Source organism: Lasiodiplodia theobromae, assembly GCF_012971845.1.
Source record: "Lasiodiplodia theobromae strain AM2As chromosome Unknown scaffold_8, whole genome shotgun sequence".
Lineage (NCBI taxonomy): Eukaryota > Fungi > Ascomycota > Dothideomycetes > Botryosphaeriales > Botryosphaeriaceae > Lasiodiplodia > Lasiodiplodia theobromae.
In genome coordinates, this window is record NW_023336574.1 from 510566 (window position 1) to 529638 (window position 19073).

The 19073-nt window shown below is 56.8% G+C and overlaps 4 protein-coding genes across 4 annotated transcripts; 2 read left to right on the plus strand and 2 right to left on the minus strand.

Moving 5' to 3' along the window:
• Positions 1 to 106: 106 nt before the first annotated feature.
• LTHEOB_3172 (Flavin-binding protein) lies at positions 107 to 2164 on the minus strand (the record flags this gene model as incomplete). The annotated part of the gene is made up of 3 exons (XM_035512066.1): positions 107 to 371; positions 426 to 1985; positions 2103 to 2164. The coding sequence occupies 3 exons, from the start codon at positions 2162 to 2164 to the stop codon at positions 107 to 109; spliced, it is 1887 nt and encodes a 628-aa protein (XP_035363065.1).
• Positions 2165 to 6494: 4330 nt separating this feature from the next.
• On the minus strand, positions 6495 to 9967 carry LTHEOB_3173 (uncharacterized protein; the record flags this gene model as incomplete). Its single annotated transcript, XM_035512067.1, has 2 exons — positions 6495 to 9881; positions 9935 to 9967. The coding sequence occupies 2 exons, from the start codon at positions 9965 to 9967 to the stop codon at positions 6495 to 6497; spliced, it is 3420 nt and encodes a 1139-aa protein (XP_035363066.1).
• A 1545-nt stretch (positions 9968 to 11512) lies between these two features.
• Positions 11513 to 14036, plus strand: LTHEOB_3174 (Translation initiation regulator; the record flags this gene model as incomplete). Its single annotated transcript, XM_035512068.1, has 6 exons — positions 11513 to 12301; positions 12358 to 12438; positions 12497 to 12800; positions 12847 to 13020; positions 13077 to 13163; positions 13216 to 14036. The coding sequence occupies 6 exons, from the start codon at positions 11513 to 11515 to the stop codon at positions 14034 to 14036; spliced, it is 2256 nt and encodes a 751-aa protein (XP_035363067.1).
• A 798-nt stretch (positions 14037 to 14834) lies between these two features.
• On the plus strand, positions 14835 to 16958 carry LTHEOB_3175 (Dipeptidyl-peptidase iii; the record flags this gene model as incomplete). The annotated part of the gene is made up of 6 exons (XM_035512069.1): positions 14835 to 14869; positions 15033 to 15595; positions 15648 to 15681; positions 15744 to 16412; positions 16538 to 16802; positions 16938 to 16958. The coding sequence occupies 6 exons, from the start codon at positions 14835 to 14837 to the stop codon at positions 16956 to 16958; spliced, it is 1587 nt and encodes a 528-aa protein (XP_035363068.1).
• Between the last annotated feature and the right edge of the window lie 2115 nt (positions 16959 to 19073).

Genomic DNA, 19073 nt, shown 5'->3' on the forward strand with positions numbered 1-19073 from the left:
GATATTTAAGAGTTATGTTCTCGAAAAGATCTAACAACCTGTCCTCTCATTCCTGAACTCCAGACGCAACCTCCAGCCTTGGGTGAGAATACGAAGAAAATTTTCCTCACAACAGTTGCTTTCCATTGCTGAGCAGGCCAATTCCATTATCGATGGCAGTTTCAACAGCATGCTTCAATGCTGCACGCAGATCGGTCACCTTGAGACCCCTCTGACGAGCCCTCCATCCACCAATCAGGAACACGAAAACAGCCAATACGCGCAGGCCGTGCTGCAGGTACAGTTTCAAGAGGCCTCTCTTCGTGTAAGTGATGTTCCAATCGGACCATTTGGGGAACATGCATCTCAGTGTAAACCAGATCTGTGTGTACCTGCAGCACCCTCACGTCAGCTTCTTTACTTCGCTAAATAAACGAAACACTTACGGATAAGTCGTCGAGTTCCATCCCGTCTTCCTATTGAAATACCAACTGTTGCATCCGCTGGTCCACACCGTGTCTTTCAGACTCCGCTGCAGATCCCTAGTGTAGTCCTCTTCAGCCTCCTTCTTCACCTCGACCGTCTCAGCATCGCCCTGAACGACGGGCTTGATGAACTTCAGCGCGTAGTTGACCATGTTCTCCGTCGCCAGGATGACCGAACTGTGGCCAGTCGCCGTGTTGGGGCCGAAGATCATGAAGAAGTTGGGGAAGCCGTCCATGGCGGTGCCCTGGTACGCCTGCGACCCGCCACGCTGCTCCATCACCTCGACCAAATCCTGCCCATCGCGGCCGATGACCGTCATCGGATGCAGCCACTTGGTCGTGTCGAAGCCATTGGCCATGACGATGACGTCCGCCGGGATCGTCCTCTCCGCTTCCTCTTCCTCATTCTCAGAGCGCTTCGGATACGTGCGACCAGGCCCCAACGTGACGCTCTTCTCATTCACAGCAGCCACAGGCTGCGTCGTGAGCTCGATGCGCGGATCCTTCAGCGCAGGGAACCAGGCAGCGTCGAAGATGCGGCGCTTGCAACCAACACCGTAATCCGGCGTCAGCATCTCGTGGTACTTCTCCGGGACCGTCTTCCGCATGTGCGCGAGCAGCTTCGCCTCGTACTTCTTCCTTTCCTTCTCGTGCCACTCGCCATTCTTGAACAGCCGGAAGTCGTACTCGGCGCCCGCAGCCATCAGCAGGCGCAGCCCGCGGTCGAGCAGCGGCACGTACGACAGCAGCGTCGGGCTCCAGCGCTCCCACCACTCCTCGCCGCCCGGCGGCGCCTGCCTGGGGACGACCCAGGGCGGCGAGCGCATGACCTGCGTAACACGCCTGGCGCCCATCTCCTCCGCCACGAGCTTCGGCACGAGCTGCGCGGCGCTGCACCCCGTCCCCATGACCACGACGTCCTTGCCGCGCACATCGACATCGTGCCGCCACCGCGCCGAGTGGAAGACGGCACCCTCGAACCGCTCCTTCCCCGGCACCTCGTCCGGCCAGCCGCGCGGCTCGACGAGGCCGCCCACACAACTCACCAGCACCTTCGCGCGCACCCTCTCCTTGCGCACGACCACCGCCTCCTCTCCCCCCTCCGCCAACAACTTCTCCCTATCCTTATAACTCAAATCCCCCACCCCGCGCCTGAGATGCCACAACTCCACATCCCAGAACCCCCCATCCTCGCGCCACACCGCCCTCTTAACCTCACAATCGCACTCCACCTTATCCGCGATGCCCCACCGCTCGCACACCTTCTCCAGGTACGCCACGATGTCCACTCCCGGCGGGTGGAACTTGCCCCACCGCGTCTCGGGCGCGAACGAGAACGAGTAAAACACCGTCGGCACGTCGCACGCCACGCCCGGGTAGCGGTTGATCCACCACGTGCCACCCAGGCCGGACTGCCGCTCCACGATGCGGAACTGGTCGAAGCCGTTCAGGGACGTCTTCAGGCGGCACCCGGCTGCGATGCCGGATTCGCCGGCGCCGATGATGAGGACGGGGTAGTATCTGTTCGGTTGGTTGGAATTAGGGGTTAGTTGGGTTTTCTTTTGAGGGAGGGAGGAGTGGGTCCATGGGCGCGGTGGAGCAGTGAATCTGGGAGGGAAAGGAATATTGCTCTCTTACGTATATGCATCAGGACCGTATCCACCGACGTGGTGGATCACACGTTCGTCGCCTTTGCGCATTGTAGCTCCTCTTGTCTCTCTATCGTCTAGTCTTGGTTGACTTCCAGGAGTATCTCGAGCAGGCGTGTTTCTGACGCTTCAGAGGTCCGGACGGGAGCTTGATATTCTGACGAAATCGCCCTCCTTTGGTCGATGCCGACGCGGCACTGAACGGAATACAGTAATATCTTTGTGACTAACAACGGACTATGCGGAACGTGCACAGATGATAGACTTCTCGAAGCGAAGTCTTGTCTCTCTTGGATGCCAAGGTATCGAGGGTAGCGAGTTTACAATTGAGAAGTGGTCGTCGCCGCCGAGAAGATCTGTTGCCTGGCGGGGAAGGGAAAGGAGATAGTAATCAGTTCCCGAAGGTAAGCCATTGCGTTGCCGGCTGACCAAATGTCCTGCTTTTTTCCCGAGGTGATGTCGATTGTGGAACGCGCGAAGCCTGTTGGCTTATGCCCTTTCCCCGCACTGAGAGAGCGGGGAAGGGGTTCGGGGGCAGAAATGCTCGTGGAAACCATTGCGCATGGGAATTACTTTTGCTTCAATTCGCATCCAAGGCAGTGGAGTCGTTTTAAGAGAAGCCCTACTTTCGCATAAACATAGATGCATATAAACTCTACCCTTGCCTTTTTACGATCTTGGTGCAACCTGCATCCAGATGGACGCTCCAATTGCCCCTCAGATAACTGAGGAACACTAAAGTGAACCGAACCAGACCTGAACCTGACCCCACAGTGAGTGCTAAAGTGATTGAGCCGCAAACACTCAATTCCAAAGGCAACCAAACTCTGCTGTGGCAGTGAAGCAATTGTCCGGACAGACAACAGCCTCCACCGCCCACGCAAGTCTGGTACCGTTCCCCACAAACCCAATTGGGCGAAGGATCATTCCTTTTCCCAGGAGCCCACCCACCCGAGACCTGCGACCTCGTACGTATCCTCCCTCTCTCCGGTACGGCCGACATCCGCCTCCCTCCTGCGGCCGCGAGACACACACCATGACGACGGCTATTCGTCGAACCATGGTTAACCATAAAACATTCGGACATTTGAGGCAATCCCCCACCCGCCATCCACCCGCCAACGACATGCAAGTCACTCATGAGAGAAGAAAAAAAAAAGTAAACAAACAGAAAAGCCATGTCTTTTACCTCGGCCGGGCCCTGAAACGCGCCCCACGCCCCGGCTCAACCCAGGGAAATGCATGCATGCATATACGCATCCCCCCCAAAGCGTCGGACCTACATGCTCTCTCGAAACGGTGGGGCGGTGGGGGCTAAGAAAAAGCAATCATAAACCGCATGTGAAAAGATCGGCCTGCCCCCTCCAAAAAAAAGAAGAAGCATGATGCGAGACCAGGGACCAGGGTGAGGGGCCAGGGGGACAGGCGAGGAAATCAGGCAGGCAGGCAGCCGAAGATTCCGACTGAGAGAGAAGGAGAAATGAGGGGTAGGGTATGCAGTAGTGGGTAGGTATGCTTGCCATGCCAAGCAAAAGCGGGGGATGCGTGCAGCCGCGGGTTTATGCTCTCATCATCGTTGATGAGTACGTACCCTTCAGCCACAACGACGGGCATCGACATGCCAGCACAGTCAGCCAGCCACCCTCCTCCGTCGGGCTGACTTCCGAACGAACCACGATCTTCGCTGCACGACGGCGGCCATGGGAGGATCCCCCGGGCGCCAGTTGAGACGAATAAGGTGGGGCAACCGAGATAGGAAAATGGAGCATGGGTTGAGGAAGACAGGAGGAAGCGAAAAAGCGGGACGAAGCCGAGCAGATGGTCCGTCGTTGGGGGCTGCCGGCGGCCGTGGTGGGGCGCGGGCTACGCGTCGGTTTGGGGCAGTCGACTGCTTCTGGACCAGGGGACAAGGATGGCTGCCGGGAGGACCCCGGAAAGGGAAGGAGGTGGCATGGTTGGTGGGATCTTGATCGGTTTGTGAGGCTTGCTGCTCTCTTTTGCCTTGCCTTGCCTTGCCTTGCCTGCTTGCTGTTCGATCCCGCTTATTACAATACTTACTCGCGCGGCTGCTGCGACAGTTATTAATTGATCAATCGCGCTATTGCTGCAGCAGCGGCAGCAAGCGAAAGAAAGAAAAGCGGGAGAGCGACTAGCGTAGCTAGCTCAACCCGCCAGGCAGGCAAGCAGTGCGAGAACGAGGATCATTAGCGTGTGTGTGGCGGACGAATACGATTCTCTCTGGGATGCGCGTCAGGGAAGTAGGCAGGCAGGCAAGCAAGCAAGCAAGCAGCTGACGTTGATCTTAGCGCAACGAACCGATGATGAAATGCGGAGAATGCTGTGGGAGGCCCGTTTGGAGACGCGAGTAGCTAGCTCTACGCATCTACCGATCTTTCCCAGCCCCGCGGAGCCATGATTGCCACACTTCGGCAAATGCAAGTAACGCCAACTTTACGGTTACCTCTTGGCTTTTTAGCGCGAGGCCCCGTCGCCCACGTTGTTCCACTGTTCGGCTCGAAGCGAAGCGAAAAGTAGTGGTAGTGGGAAGGGATGGATGGGGGGTTCCGAGAAAATCGTAGATTCTAGCGCGTACCACTGTGGATGCAGGGCGTGTGCATGATGCGAAAGCAGTCGGCCGAGAGCAAGCCCATGGGCAAAAAACGGTACGTACATACAACATACATCCGATGGCCACTCTAGACGCGGTAGTAGTGTCCTGCGCTTATTTCTCTCGTCGTTGCACTAAGTTTGGAAAAAAAAAAAAAGGCACGGGCCTTGCTGGATGATGTACGAGAAGCGCGTCGATCACACACGCAAGACACAGACATCAGATCATCACTAGAATAAAAAAAACGTTGGCTTGTTATGGTGTCACGTCTCACCGACCAGGGTCTTTGTTTTCTTGGCTGCACGCTCGTCAACATGCCCCAATCTCGTCCGCAGCAGCGTTGAATCAATGTCTCTCCTCCTCACTCTCAGCCCGTCCCCAAAAACGCAAGGGAGACGGTGTCAGTTATATTGTCTCCGCCCCACCCCAACGGCTGCGCGTCAGCAAGGCCCGCAGGAGAGACGAAAAAGTTGGTGTGTGTGTGGATGCTGTTGTTGTTGTTTGTTGTATGAATCGCTCCCATGGCCCCCATCGAAACAAGGCACCGGCCATGCCTGCCCTTTTGGGCATTCTGCGAGAATCCTGCTGTGCATGCTCAATTCCGCACGCCTCAGCCCGGCGCTCCTGTTTTTGTACCCAATCCCCGAGTTAATACCATCTGTCAATCCACACGTCACCGGTGTTGCCCGCTCGGCGCGTAGCACCAATGCCGGAACGAGAAGAAGATCCAATGCTTGCAACGGGGAATACCTCTGTTCTATGTATATTGAGGCAGACCTATTTATATGCTATACCGACCGTGACGACCCACTTGCGTGCAAAAAATAATTGCCGCTGATTGTTTCCTTTTTTTCCTACAATAACAAAATATCCAAACCCGTCCGTGATCCCAAATCTTAAGACCCAGCGGTTGCTTCCGTCAGTGTGCCGGCCGTCCCGGCCGACGGAGAAGGCTTGCCGTCATAGTAACCGCGCCGCCCGGTTGTTCGCTTTGCCGTCCGCGCGTGCCTCCCGCAAAACTGACAAATCCGCATGTAACCCGCTGCTGTTCCTCGGCGTCCATTGGCGCCGGCATCTTTTCGTGTGTGTCGAGCAAGCAGCAAGCCGGCCAGGTTGCCATACCCTGTCATTACCATATCCATATTGCCGCAGCGAAGAAAAAAGGAGGAAACCAATGATATGACAATGGTACAAAAAAATAAAAAATAGGAAATGTAGAATAAGGCAAACAAACAACACTCCCACATGCATCGTTTTTGCTGCTGCTGTGCGTTCAATAGGGAAGAAATGAACCCCTACTCAGACCCGCGCCTGTGCCTACCAGAGGTCGATTTTTTTAAGGGACCCGAGCCGGAAGATGATGCTGAGAATCGAAGGCTTGCACATACAAGAACCAAACCAGAGAAACTTATGCTGCTGGAGACCACGCATTGGAAAGATTCGCTCAAATGCCGCAAGACAAAAGGAAACCAGAGACACCCAATGGAAACAGGTACACAAACACGCGCTTCTTTCCCGCTGATGACGACCGTGAAAGGAAAAGGCTGTGATGAACCAGGAAACTTCTCGCTTTCCCAAAAGAGCATCTAAACAAACCAAGGAAATGATGTGTCACCTGTATGAAGCTCCTACTCCCTGCTCCTGCCTTTGTGGGGGAGTCGTGTTCGGGGTGGACGCTGGCCATACGGCGTCGTATTGATAAATTCAACACAAGAATTTTTTTTCTTCTTCCTGCTTCCTCCTTTTTCGGTTGGTGTGTCGTGGCCGTAAACTCTACATGACCGTCATTAACTTCATTTGTTGCGTTTTGGCGACCAGCTCGCTGTCTTTCGCATCAAAAGTTTTATCCGAAAGAGCCATTCGTGAGCGAGGTCGACTTCGGCGTGAAGGAGATTCGTCAGATGGATCGGCGGCTAAGAAACGGCGGAGGGGGGAGTTGCCTCCGGTAGGGGTGTGCACGGGGCTGGAATAGAGGTGTTCGGTTTCACGCAGGGCTGACTTGGCCTGGTGCATGAGACCATTGACATAAGGCACAATGTGTTTGAGAGTCCCAGTGTCGAACGGGACCTTCTTGGCTGGCGTGTCTGAGTTCGGGGAGAGCGGATCTGCATTCCTGCGTTGTTGGAGCGCCTCGATTACCGATAGTGCGACAACTTCCGAGTTTTTCCGTGGACGAGTAGTAGGCATGACCTGTGGCGTATCCTGAGGCGTCTTGGGTGTGGGAGAAGGGCAGCTGAAGATGTCGTCTGTAGGAATCAGGATCGACTTTCGTCTTCCTTTAGTTCCGACCGAGATTGCGGGAGAAGCACAATGGCTCATGTCTTTCGCGGCTTGAAGGAGGGACCGTCCCCTTGCACGACCTGAAGCTGGCGTGGCAGTGCGGGGCTCGTCGAAGGCGTCAGCGTCGAATCCAGGAGATGACGGGGCCGACAGCTGCGGCACGATTGGCTCATCATCGACTTCCTGATCCGCTAGTTCGATCATACCCTCCACCTGTTGCCACATGTTCTTGTACGGGCCTTCCAAGATGTTGAGGGTTGCGGCACGCGCCCGAAGATCCTTCAGCTCCTCAATCAGGAGACCCCATTCCCTGAGCAAGCCGATGTTGGCAAGCACATTGCTTTGCTGCTCCCTGATGCTCTTCGGCACGAACATGGACGATGGACTCTCCACCTTCTCGTTCCCTGTTGGACCCAAGCCGTCATCACCGTCGCCAAAATCAAAGTCGTCGTTCCAGTCCTCGGTAACACCCTTGCTGCCGACGCCCCAGGTGCCGAATTTGTTGGTAATCCTGGGATCTCTCTTCCCGGTTACGTCTGGAACGACGGGTACGCTCTGACTGCGCGCGTGAAGACCACTCGGTACCCGTCTGCCGACTGAGCGACTGCCTCTACCATGAGCATCTTTCTTGCCATGGACGGTCATGGGGCGAGGCGGTGTTCGGTTGCCAACGCTCCAATCAGCGACAGCAGACTCGGACCAGTCAAAAATGCTACTTCGTGCATCTCTTTCAAAAGTGTCAGTCGATGGCCGTGGCGCCACAGAAATCGAGACCGGCCGCGGGTCGAAACCAGTGAGGACCGGGTGACTGCGCCTGATAGACAACTTAGTGGCATGATATGTGTTAGGAGTCTTTTCACTGCTCAATTCCCACAGGTCGCTGTCGTCTTCGTCAAAAGACCACTGACCATCGTCGGCGTCATCAGCGCTGTTGTCCCATTCCAGGACGCCGAGGCTGACCGGTTTGGGTGGTGAGGAAGGAATGTCGGGAGAAAACCGGGAAGCGCTGCGAGGGGCGGGTGTCGGCGACCCTCCGTTCCCAGTCCCACGGTCCGGCACTACCGAGCGGACCGGTGTTGAGAAGTTGCTTTCCTCTTCTTGAATAGTCGAATGCTTGTCTAGTTCCGGGAAGGTTCCCTTGGGTAACAGATCTTTCAATGGTGAGATCTTGGGTTTCAAAGGCCGGGGAGACTCGTCGAAGATGGTTTCGATGGTCGGGCCGCGGGCGCCTGACGAGGCTCGGGTGCCTCTGGTGCGCATTGAATCGAAAACGGTGTCGCTCTGGAGATCGGTGTCGGACTCTTCTCCAGACCAGATGCGTGCTTCGGAATCGGAGCCGACCAGGGTCGAAGCTTGCTCGGATGGGGTAATGGAGTAACGGGAATGGCGAATCGGCGCAGAGGAAGGGGACGCAGGGCGATGACTGACGGGGCGGGCGGCGGGTGGGTTGTATCCATGCTGAGAGGGGACGCGAGATGGGATGTGATTGGAGGTGTTGCTCAAAGACACGGTGCGTGACTCGAAGGCGGGCGAGGATGAGGGTCTGCTCGACTCGAAACTGACGTCGGCGATGTCGCCGGTGTGGCTGCTGTACGAAGAATGGACCTCGCGGAGCGAGTCGCTCGGCATTGCGTCAACCTCGTCGTAGGTCATTGCGCCCGAGCCCTCTCGGGTCGAGGCAGTGGTTGCAGTGGAGAGGCGGCTGCTCGCGCGCACGAAGCCGTCGGCTGACAGGCGACGCCGACGGTGTGGCTTCCTTGACAGCGGGACATTTCCGAGGAAGCCACTAAAAGAGAAGGGGCGCCGGGCACGATCTGCTCCTTGGCCTGTTTCGGGCGATGCAAGTGCCTCTGCGGGGGTTTCAGAAATAGACGTGGGGCTCAAAGGCGGGAGCTCGACGAAAGCCGGAGTTTGCGGACGGCTCCGAGCATCATCGCTGTCGCCGGCCTGGCTGGCAGTGTCGTCCATTTCCAGTGTGGGAGCCGTGACCGTGTTGGCCAGTACCAGGGTCGGGTGGTATTTCTCGCTTGGGACTATCCGCGTAATAACCTTCGGATCTCCAGACAATCCTCGCCTCTTAGCGACGGTACCCTTGGCTGAGAAGAACTGCTTCCAGCGGATCTCCGGGTCGGGGCGGTGGGGGCAAGTGGCGGCGACGCTATCAGTACGACCTGGCGGCACATCCATGAATGCAGGGCGCGACCCCAGCGTCCTGGAGCGCTGATGACTCGTCGCAGGCCTCCGCAGCGTTGGTCGCGACGAGCTGGACGGGCGAATCTCAGGCCCCGCCGGCGTGCGGACTGAAGTCGAGCGCTTAACGAGTTTGTTTGGAGGCAGCGGGGCCACCGGCGCGCTCCCGGCGATCATAGGTGCGCTGGACCCATCCATGGAGAAGGCCATGGACCCGTTCGAGTACGACGGCGACACAGGGCTCGCCGTCGAGCGCGTCGAGCTCTGCGAGAGGGACACAATCGAGAGGCGCTTCACCCACGACGGACGCGCCCGCGCGCTGATCTCCCGGCAGTCAACAACACCACCACCGCCACCGCCTGCGTCCTGCTCCAGCGTCGACAACCTCTTCCCCGCCTCCTGTGCGGCGCGCAGCCGGGGGCTGTCGCTGTCGAGCGTCAAACCTCGTGGTCGTCGCATTGGCGCGGGCCCATTGTTTGGGCGAGTTTCGAAGGCGTCGTCCAGCGGTGAAGCAGCGAGCAGCGGCGGGGGGTGCTGCGTGGCGACTGAAGTATGCGGTCGCGGCGGCAGCGGGCGCTCGACGATGGGGGCGAAGTTGGACTCAAAAGACGGTGTTGGTTGCTGCGATTCTGGGCGGCCGAGAGCCAGGCCGGTGGAGGATAGGCCAACAATGGTGGCAGAAGCGCACAGCTGTATCACGGAAGCGAGTCAGCCATTGACGAGGGCAGCACGTCAAGGGTCACAGAGGGCGCAAAGAGACATGCGCTCGTGGGCATGTCGCAGTAGAGGCGGTGTTGATACAACAACGGACGGTGGATGGGATAGCTACCGTGGGTACTGTTTTCATGCTTCCTGGTTACTCAGCCGCCTCCCAGCTGCAAGGCACAAGAGAAAGGAGACTCGTGACGGCGTGGGTCGTGGTCATTATGGCATAGCGGAGGAAGAGGGCACCATGGGAGGGATGCGGCAGCTGGACGCCGCAATTCAGAAGCGAGCGACGGGTGGAGACGCTGTCATACGGAGGGACAGCTGCGCTGGCCGGGGAGACCAAGGAGTTCACGGACTATAGGTGCTTGCGACTGTTAGAGCCGGTAGGATCGACGGACAACAGTTTGGGCGGCGGCTTGAATGGGTCAACCTCGTAAGCGAAAGCGTACTAGGACCGGGACATGGATTCTCAGGTGGAATGTTGTCAACAGAGGGTCGTGCACTCCAGGCAGTTGTATGGCAACGCCCGCCCGTTACACCGCACTCCCACGCTGCGCTTGGCCGCCGTGACGCTGGCGCTTCGGTGCGCGAGAAAATAAAAAAAAAGTCAGGGACAGCTGCTGCTGCATGCTGCCCTCGCAGGGTCTCTTTCCGTCCAGCCAACCCGTGGTTGAGGCGACCCGCTAGCCCTGAACACTGCGCTGCCGTCGAGTGGGCGCCGGTCTCAGCACCGTTGCCGTCCAATGCGTGTCCGACGGCGGCTGGCAGCGCTACCCGGTCGAGGGGACGGTGCACCTTTGCAGCGCTCAGCTGGCAGCCCACCGCCCTAACCAACCATAGCAAGCAAATCTCCCATGAAGATCCGGGCGCCCGCCAACAGCACGTCAGCGCAGCTCCACGGCGGCTGGCTGCCAGCCAACGCGCCCGCACCCTGCCTCTCCGTCAGATGCGGCCTTGCAGATGAGGCTGGTTTGCGGCACAGCTATCCCGGCCGCCCTGCGCTTGTATCAGACGTACGGCGGCTCCGTCGAGTGTGGCAGCAGCATGCCGTGGTCGAGCACACAGATCCTCACGCTTCAGAAAAGGCCGTCCGCAAGACCACCGACTCGCTCGCGCTGTCTCGCGGTGCTGGCCGAAGCGATCCTGTGTCCAGCGAGACGCGCCCGGCTCCACAGCGCTGCTCTTCTCCGCCGCCACGATGCGCCTTACCGGCAGATCCTGGCCACCCACTGCGAAATAGCGCGCCAGATAATTGAGGTTGGCTTCTTATTCCTTGCTTGCACGCATGCATGGCGCGTGGGCGGATCTGGGCGGCGATGGCCCACTGTGAGGTACGGCGCACAGCCCATGGCGCATCACCGATCGCTGGGCTGCATTCTGGAAGAAAAGCAATCTGTGGAGAGAGGGCTCGGGTCATTTTGGAAGAGCGCAAGGGCGATGCTGTTGCTGAGGCGGCCGTTGTTCGCGGGCCAATGAGCGCGCGCGGTGTGCCGCTAGAATCGCACCGCGCACGCTAGGTCCTACGCCAGACTCCGGACGCCACAGGCAAGATTTCTTGCTCAGTTCGCCGCGATATCGGCTCACGCAACCTGCTTTCCGCACCGACCGCAGCAATGGAGGCTGAAATTCGTGCCCAGATCCCTCACATCGACCCCGTGCTGTCCGAGTACAGCGCGGGCTACCTCCAGCATGCAGCAAACTCTTTCGAGCCTGACGCCGACCCCAGCGCGCCCTCGCCGCTGGCCGAGGCTGCGGCGACTATCACCGCCCTGCTTGTCTCAGCGTCAGGTGACTACTCTAGCCAGAACGAGGCCACTATCCAGAACCTCGTCGACAAGTTCATCGACAAGCTCAACAGCGGTGTCGATGGCGAGCGTCGCCAGATGGCCCCTTCGGCCAAGAAGCTGGACCAGGCCATCCACGTAGGCTCGCAGCGCAACATCTCGTCCACCCTCGGCCTGGCCAGCGGTGCCGTCGACCTGGAGTCCGCCAATGCCAGGCGGGTCGAGTCCAAAGTCGACCGCAAGAAGCTGGAGAAGGCCGAGCGCAAGATCCGCGCCAAGCAGGAGAAGAAGGAGATGCGCTTTGTCGAGTATGAGGCTTCTCGTCTGCTCGACCAGCCCACCGAGACCCAGTCGTATGAAGAATTTTTCATGATGGTCAACCCGCTGCAGATGGGCGCCGACTCGGCTCAGAAGAGCAAGGACATCAAGGTCGATGGCATTGATGTGTCCATCAGCGGCACCAGGATCCTCACTGACACCAACTTGACGTTGGCCTACGGCCACCGGTATGGTCTGGTCGGTCAGAACGGTATCGGCAAATCTACGCTTCTCCGTGCCCTCAGTCGGAGAGAAGTTGCCATTCCTACGCACATCTCCATTCTTCACGTCGAGCAAGAGGTAGATTTGAACATTATCAGATTGCCCATATTGCAGAGATTGACTTTGCTTTTTAGATTACGGGTGATGATACCCCCGCTCTCCAGGCTGTCCTGGACGCCGACGTGTGGAGGAAGCACTTGCTTAAAGAGCAAGAGGTGAGATAAGCACTGCTGTTCAACGTAGATTAAACGTGCACGGCTAACAGCCCCTCAGAAAATCACCAAGGAGCTGGCAGAGCTGGAGGAGAAGCGGTCTTCCATGGCCGATACTTCGGCCGACGCTGCCAAGCTTGACAAGCAACGCGAAGGTCTTGACGTGACGCTGAGCGACATTCACGGAAAGCTTGCGGAAATGGAGTCAGACAAAGCCGAGTCTCGTGCCGCCAGTATTCTTGCAGGTCTGGGCTTCTCGACGGAACGTCAGCAATTTGCCACAAAGACCTTCTCGGGAGGTTGGAGAATGAGGCTGGCGCTTGCTCGAGCGCTGTTCTGCGAACCTGATTTGCTACTTCTCGACGGTAAGACAATCGAGTCAGGCAGAGAACCCCCGCTGACACCTCGCAGAACCTTCCAACATGTTGGACGTCCCGTCGATCACGTTCTTATCCAACTATCTGCAGACTTACCCTAGTACCGTGCTTGTGGTTTCCCACGACAGGGCATTCCTGAACGAGGTTGCCACGGACATCATTCACCAGCATTCCGAGCGTCTGGACTACTACAAGGGTGCCAACTTCGGTAAGGACCCCCTTGCGGAGAAATGAATCCGAAACAAGGACTAACCTTATGTCCAGACTCATTCTACGCCACGAAAGAGGAAAGACGCAAGACTGCCAAGCGCGAATATGAGAAGCAGATGGCGGAGCGCGCCCATCTCCAAGGTAGGGAACATAAAACACGCTTCACTGGTTGGTAGCTAACCACCAATCGCAGCCTTCATCGACAAGTTCCGTTACAATGCCGCCAAGTCGTCCGAGGCCCAGTCTAGAATCAAGAAGCTGGAGAAGATGCCTGTGCTCCAGGCCCCGGAGAGCGAGTACACCGTGCACTTCAAGTTCCCGGAAGTCGAGAAGCTTTCGCCGCCGATCATCCAGATGAGCGGGGTGAACTTCGGCTACAGCGCGGACAAGCCCCTTCTTGGAAATGTCGACCTCGACGTGCAGCTGGATTCTCGCATTGGTATCGTTGGTCCGAACGGAGCGGGCAAGACGACAGCACTGAAGCTACTGATTGGCGCGCTGCAGCCTACAAAGGGCCTCATTTCGCAGAACCCGCGTCTTCGTATTGGATTCTTCGCGCAGCACCACGTCGATGGCCTGGACCTGAACATGAGTGCCGTCGGCTTCATGGCCCAGAAGTTCCCGGGTAAGACGGACGAAGAGTATCGCCGGCACCTCGGAGCGTTCGGCATCACGGGCATGACGGGTCTGCAGAAGATGGCGCTACTTTCCGGAGGACAGAAGTCACGTGTGGCCTTTGCCTGCATTTCGCTGCAGAACCCCCACATCCTCGTGCTGGACGAGCCGTCTAACCATCTTGATATCGAAGCGATGGATGCGCTGTCGACGGCGCTGAGGGAGTTCCAGGGCGGTGTGCTCATGGTCAGTCACGATGTGACGATGCTGCAGAACGTGTGCACGTCCCTGTGGGTGTGTGACCACGGCACGATCGAGCATTTCGACGGTACGGTCAACGATTACAAGAAGCGTATCGCGGCTCAAGCAAACGAAGCGGGTGTGGTTCAGAAGCATTAGGTCTGAAGAACGCTAGTGCTGATGGAGAATGAGTGGAGCTGGTGGTTTTGGCAGTACAGTCCCCTCTCGCAGCCGATGGCTAGCGTGAAGAATAGCAAGGCCCCAGGCGTAACTATGGCTCAACTCGTTCTCAGAAGAATAACATGTGTAGGTAGCTGAAGCTATCGTCCGGATGTGTATGTAGAATCTTTAATTCTACATTTTCGTCCGGACGAGAGCCTCAACTACCCATGACATGAGCGAGAAACAAATCCACGCTAGCCGTCGGCTCCGAGAGGGGACTGTAAGCGACGCGCCCTTGCTTGGTAGAAGACAATGCACTGGCGGTGACGCTGCAAAACGTGAAACAATGGTAGCTGGTGATGCGGTGATAAATAGAAACGGGCCCGGACGGAAGGCCGGACTACACGTGTATACGGGGTTGTTCGATTGGCATGGCGAGCAAGCATAGAAGCTCATTTGGCCAGCGATCGCGGTGCAGCCTCACCACAGGCGCACAGATGCTGGCGGTAATGACGACGGGCTCGGGACAAGTGCCGGCGCACTCGCCCATTTCCGAGCGAGGGTGCGGATTCCTGCGCTCGCGTGGCGCGCGAAGGCACCGCTGGCTTCAACGCAGCCGTTTGTAGGCAGCGTGAGCGGGGCGCGTGCGAGGCGCTGGCACGCGGCTGCGGGTTAGGTGAAGCTGGTTGGCGGCGCTGCAGATGAATGCCTGGCGCCCCTCTGATTATTCAGGCATGGACAGCGGGCCAAGCCTGTTCCAACCTCGACGCCCTGGAAGCTGCGCTCCCGACTCTCATGTTCAGCGCTTGCTACGCCCGCAGGCCGACCCCGTAATTCCAGAGAGTCGAAGTCCTATTGTAATGCCCCGCTATCTTCTCTGACCGCTGCCTTACGTCCGTGGCCGGCCAGCGCGCTTGCTCAATTGCTTCGGCGCAGGGGGATCCAGCACCGCTAATCTCTCATCTCCACATCAACACCGCTCACCAGCTCCAGCCCCAGCGCCCACCACCCCGTCGTCACCTTGTCGCAACCACCGCGCCCGCGAAGCGGTTCGTCCGTGTCTGTCACTCCTTTGAACTCCCCACTGCACGGCGGCTGTTTGCGCGCCCCCGACAAGCACCGCGAGTCGCCCGACCATCACGACCCTGACCCGTCTCTCGCTGCCACGACGGCCGACTCTCCATATCCCCCTCCCTTTTCCTCGCTCTACTTCCCCAACCACCAGCCCACCGACGACGACCCCGACAAGCCGCAGGACGAGGAGAGCGACCACGACAACGAGGCTCCGCCCGCCTTCGCCCCCGCCCCGCCCTTCGAGGAGCCCTCATCGTCCGCTGCCGCCGCCGTTGCCGAGACCAAGGCCGCGCTCCCTCACGACACCAAGGACGGCGCTAGTTCCAGCAAGGACCTTGACGACGGCGAACCACCGCCTCCATATAGCGAAGGCTCCAGCCCACTCGAGTCTTTCACGTACGTCATGGCGACTGCAGGAGGTCCCGCGAGCATCATCACCCAGGTCTCCCAGGGCGGAGGCCCGCCGATCAACACGCTCGGAGGTCAGTCGCCTACAGACCCTGCGTCGCGCTCGCCCGCTAATCGTCTCGCCAGGCGCATCCGATGAGAACATCACGCTCGAGCTTCGGTACGCTGCGCCGTCCCATCACACCATCGATAACAGGCGCTGACATTCGCAAATAAATGCAGAGGCGTGCGATTCACACTTTCGAGAGATGAGCTCCTGACGCTGCCCGAGTTTGTGCTGCTGTCGCTGTTCCCCAACGGCCTGCTCCCTGATGGGCACATGAGCTCCTATCCCGACGGAGACGTATATCCTGTCGACGTTAGTAGTCCCACGGCCACAAGCGCCGCTCCCGTCCCTCCTGCATCCAATGCGCCTGCGGCCCTCCCGCCCGTCGCGCAAGCAACTCCCTCGCTCAAAGCTGAGGCTATAAGATCCCACCTCGCGTCCCCTTCTTTGTACCTTTCTGACATATTTTATCCGTCCCAGTACGACCCCAACTCCCTGCAGTACATGCTCGATTTCTTCCGACATGTCGCACAGACCATACCCGCTTCTCCACCCTCGCCCTCCACCCTCGTGGGCGATCATCCAGCCGAGGCGGTGCCCATTGAGCCCATGCATGGATCTGCACGGGATATGCTGCAGGACCGCGCCGGCATCATTGTGTTACGGGAAGACCTAGACTTCTATGTAATCCCGCCGAAGCGGGAAATTGAGCAGGAGGAGATGATGCAGATCAAGCGGGCTGCAGGCAAGGCGCTGCTGAAGCAGGATGGTATCTTCTCCGGGCTGAGAAAAAGCGAGGAGCCGGGCACGACGGAACAACACTTGATTGAGATGCTCACAGCCGGGTAAGCCGCCCACACCGCTTGTTCTTTCTGCTCCGCGCATTTTGTCCCACCTCTCCGCCCCACATTCGTCCAAGTCTGCAGCCGAGAGAGCACGAGCTGACATACTGATTCTTATGGTCAAACAGCGGCTTCAACCACGATGATCGCTGGGGCCACCGTGCAGGTGAGCCCAACAAGGCCGTCATCTGCAGCATCGCGCTGGCGCGGCTACGGACCGACATCAAGGGCAACGAACTGAACAGCAATGCGGTTGGGATGGCGCAAAAGCTGCTGCTCTTCTGGCGCAAACCCGCGCGTCGTTGCTGGTGGGAAGGTGTTGAGCTTGACAACGTTGAGGGTGTGGATGGCCAGCTCAAGGTGTGGATTCGGAGGGTCTGGACATTGGAAATGGTGAGTCAATGTCTCATTATGATTGAGGACCCTGTTGCAGCTTTCCCGTTCCGCAACGTGCACGCATCCGTGTTTCGGAAGGCTGCAGCAAGGGCGCTGTGTATCGAACGTTCCTCGCTGATGTATTGTTTACAGAGCGTCATCGGCTTGCGCTGATCAGCGGATGCTTTGCTTTCCATGACCTTTGGTCATGCGGCCTTTGCCCGACTTCGCCCAAGCTGCAACATATTCCCCCTTACTCGAACTTCAATCAAGCGCTTGTTGCAGCTATCAATCCGCGACATCAGTCCCTTAGCCGCACATCCAACCCTCAAACACACGCATCGGCTCCAGATGCCGTAAATTCAATCCATGTCTCCAGTCCGTCCTTTATCAACACATATTTTCGAGTCCAAAAGCGGGAAAACAAACAAGCCACCGCACGAGCTGGCGACACCAAAGACTTTGATACCTCCAATTTTGAATTTTACAGGTCCTGTTTCTTATCTCGTTTTCCTTATCCCAAGCCTCGGCATGACCAGCGACGGGAAGCTGCACTGTACGCTGCTTTCTGGCTTAATTAACCTGTTATTTTCTCTTCACAGCCCCACATTTTTCTTCTGTTCCCTCTGCACTCACGTCGATAGATGAGACGAGGAGGTGGGACCTCTATATTGAGGTTCAAGGGAGAGGTGGTGGTGGAAGTGTGACTTCTTCTCGAATAGCGTTGGGAGGAAGTAGGTGTTTTTTCCTTTTTGTTGTTTTGATGGGAAGATGAAGGAACGGTTGCGGGGAGAAGGTAAGGGAAGGGAGGGCAGAAGGGAAACTTTGGTAGTAGATGAGCAATGCGAAGTTTCCAAAAGGTTTGGCAGTGTCGAAAAAAGAAAGGGAAGATAATGAGGGTTTTGTGACTACGACTGGGGGGAGGAAGCGATGGTCGTCGTTGCTTGCCTTGTTTGCTTTTTCTTCTCTTGTTTTTTCTTTTTCCTGTCTGCCTTGTAAGGCGGTTGGTGGGAGGTAGTTTGGTGGTACATAGTGTACACAGTAGACCACACACACACAGACACACACAGGGAAATTCGGTAATGTAACTTGGCTAGGATGTCTTTTCGTTTTTTTGGAATTTTGTGATTGTGTTTTGTTTGTCCGTCTTGGTTTGATTGACTGTCTAGCGGGACTCGATTTTATTTTGAGATCTGATGGTGCGGAGGGAGTAGTCATGCATGATTGCAATTTATTGTCGTTAAATCTTTCCCGGTCGAAAGAGTCTATGAGATAGTAGTTAGACACCCTATTTGGACGGCCGATACGGAACGAATGTCAACAGGCATTGCTTTTTCATCGAGGGATAATGGAGTGGGAATATCTTGGTATAAGATTGTTGTTACTGAAGCTGCCCATGCTTTTCTATACATTTTTCTCTTTTAAATTTCTCTCTGCTTTGAGTTTGTATGACAGTCTATATGGCTATGCATAATCCAGCAATACAGAGGGGTGATGGCTAGCTCGAAGAATGGCAGGCCCACAACGGAAAAGAACATGTATGGGTAGTTGAAGCTATCGTCCGGACACGAATGTATAATTATTAATTCCACATTCACATCTGTATGATAGCTTCAACTACCCATTGTATGAGAGAAAAATAAATTCATGCCAGCCGTCGGCTGCAATACCGCCCTGGACCATTCTCATCTGTTTGCATGGCGCCTTTTTGCTGCAACGTTTCTCTCTGATCATGTAGTAAGCACTGCGTTCCTTACCCAATGATTTGCATCTGTATCCCGTTTTGGTGGACTTCTCAACAGTAGGTGCGTGATGTGCTATTTTTCCTATGATAGTACAAAGATTCTACTACTCAATGAGAGGTAGTTGTTTCACTTGTTCCATGGCGCTGGCAGAATATGTTGCCTCTTGGTGGAAAATATTGTGGAAGAGGCTGAGTCAACAAATTTTCTCGGTTCTGGCATATAAGTATACAATGGTTGCATTGGCCCAAGCACGTGGTATCTTAAGTTTTGTCGCAGTTCCATGTTCGTGAAAAGGGACCGGTACCAGATGAGACCACTTTCTCCGCTGGCTATCTAGCGTTTGAGTTCCACATTCAGAGCCTACGTATACCACCTGCGATTTCGTTAGCTTTACTGACTGCCCCGTAGCTACAGGATCCGGGAGAATGGATTGGTATCCGCTTTGGAAGCTTGCCGGGATACTTAGATGGGCGTTAGCTTGAGATTTACTCGAAGCGCTCTGGACTAAAGTCCGTCGTCGCAAAGCCTGATCGGGCTATCCGAA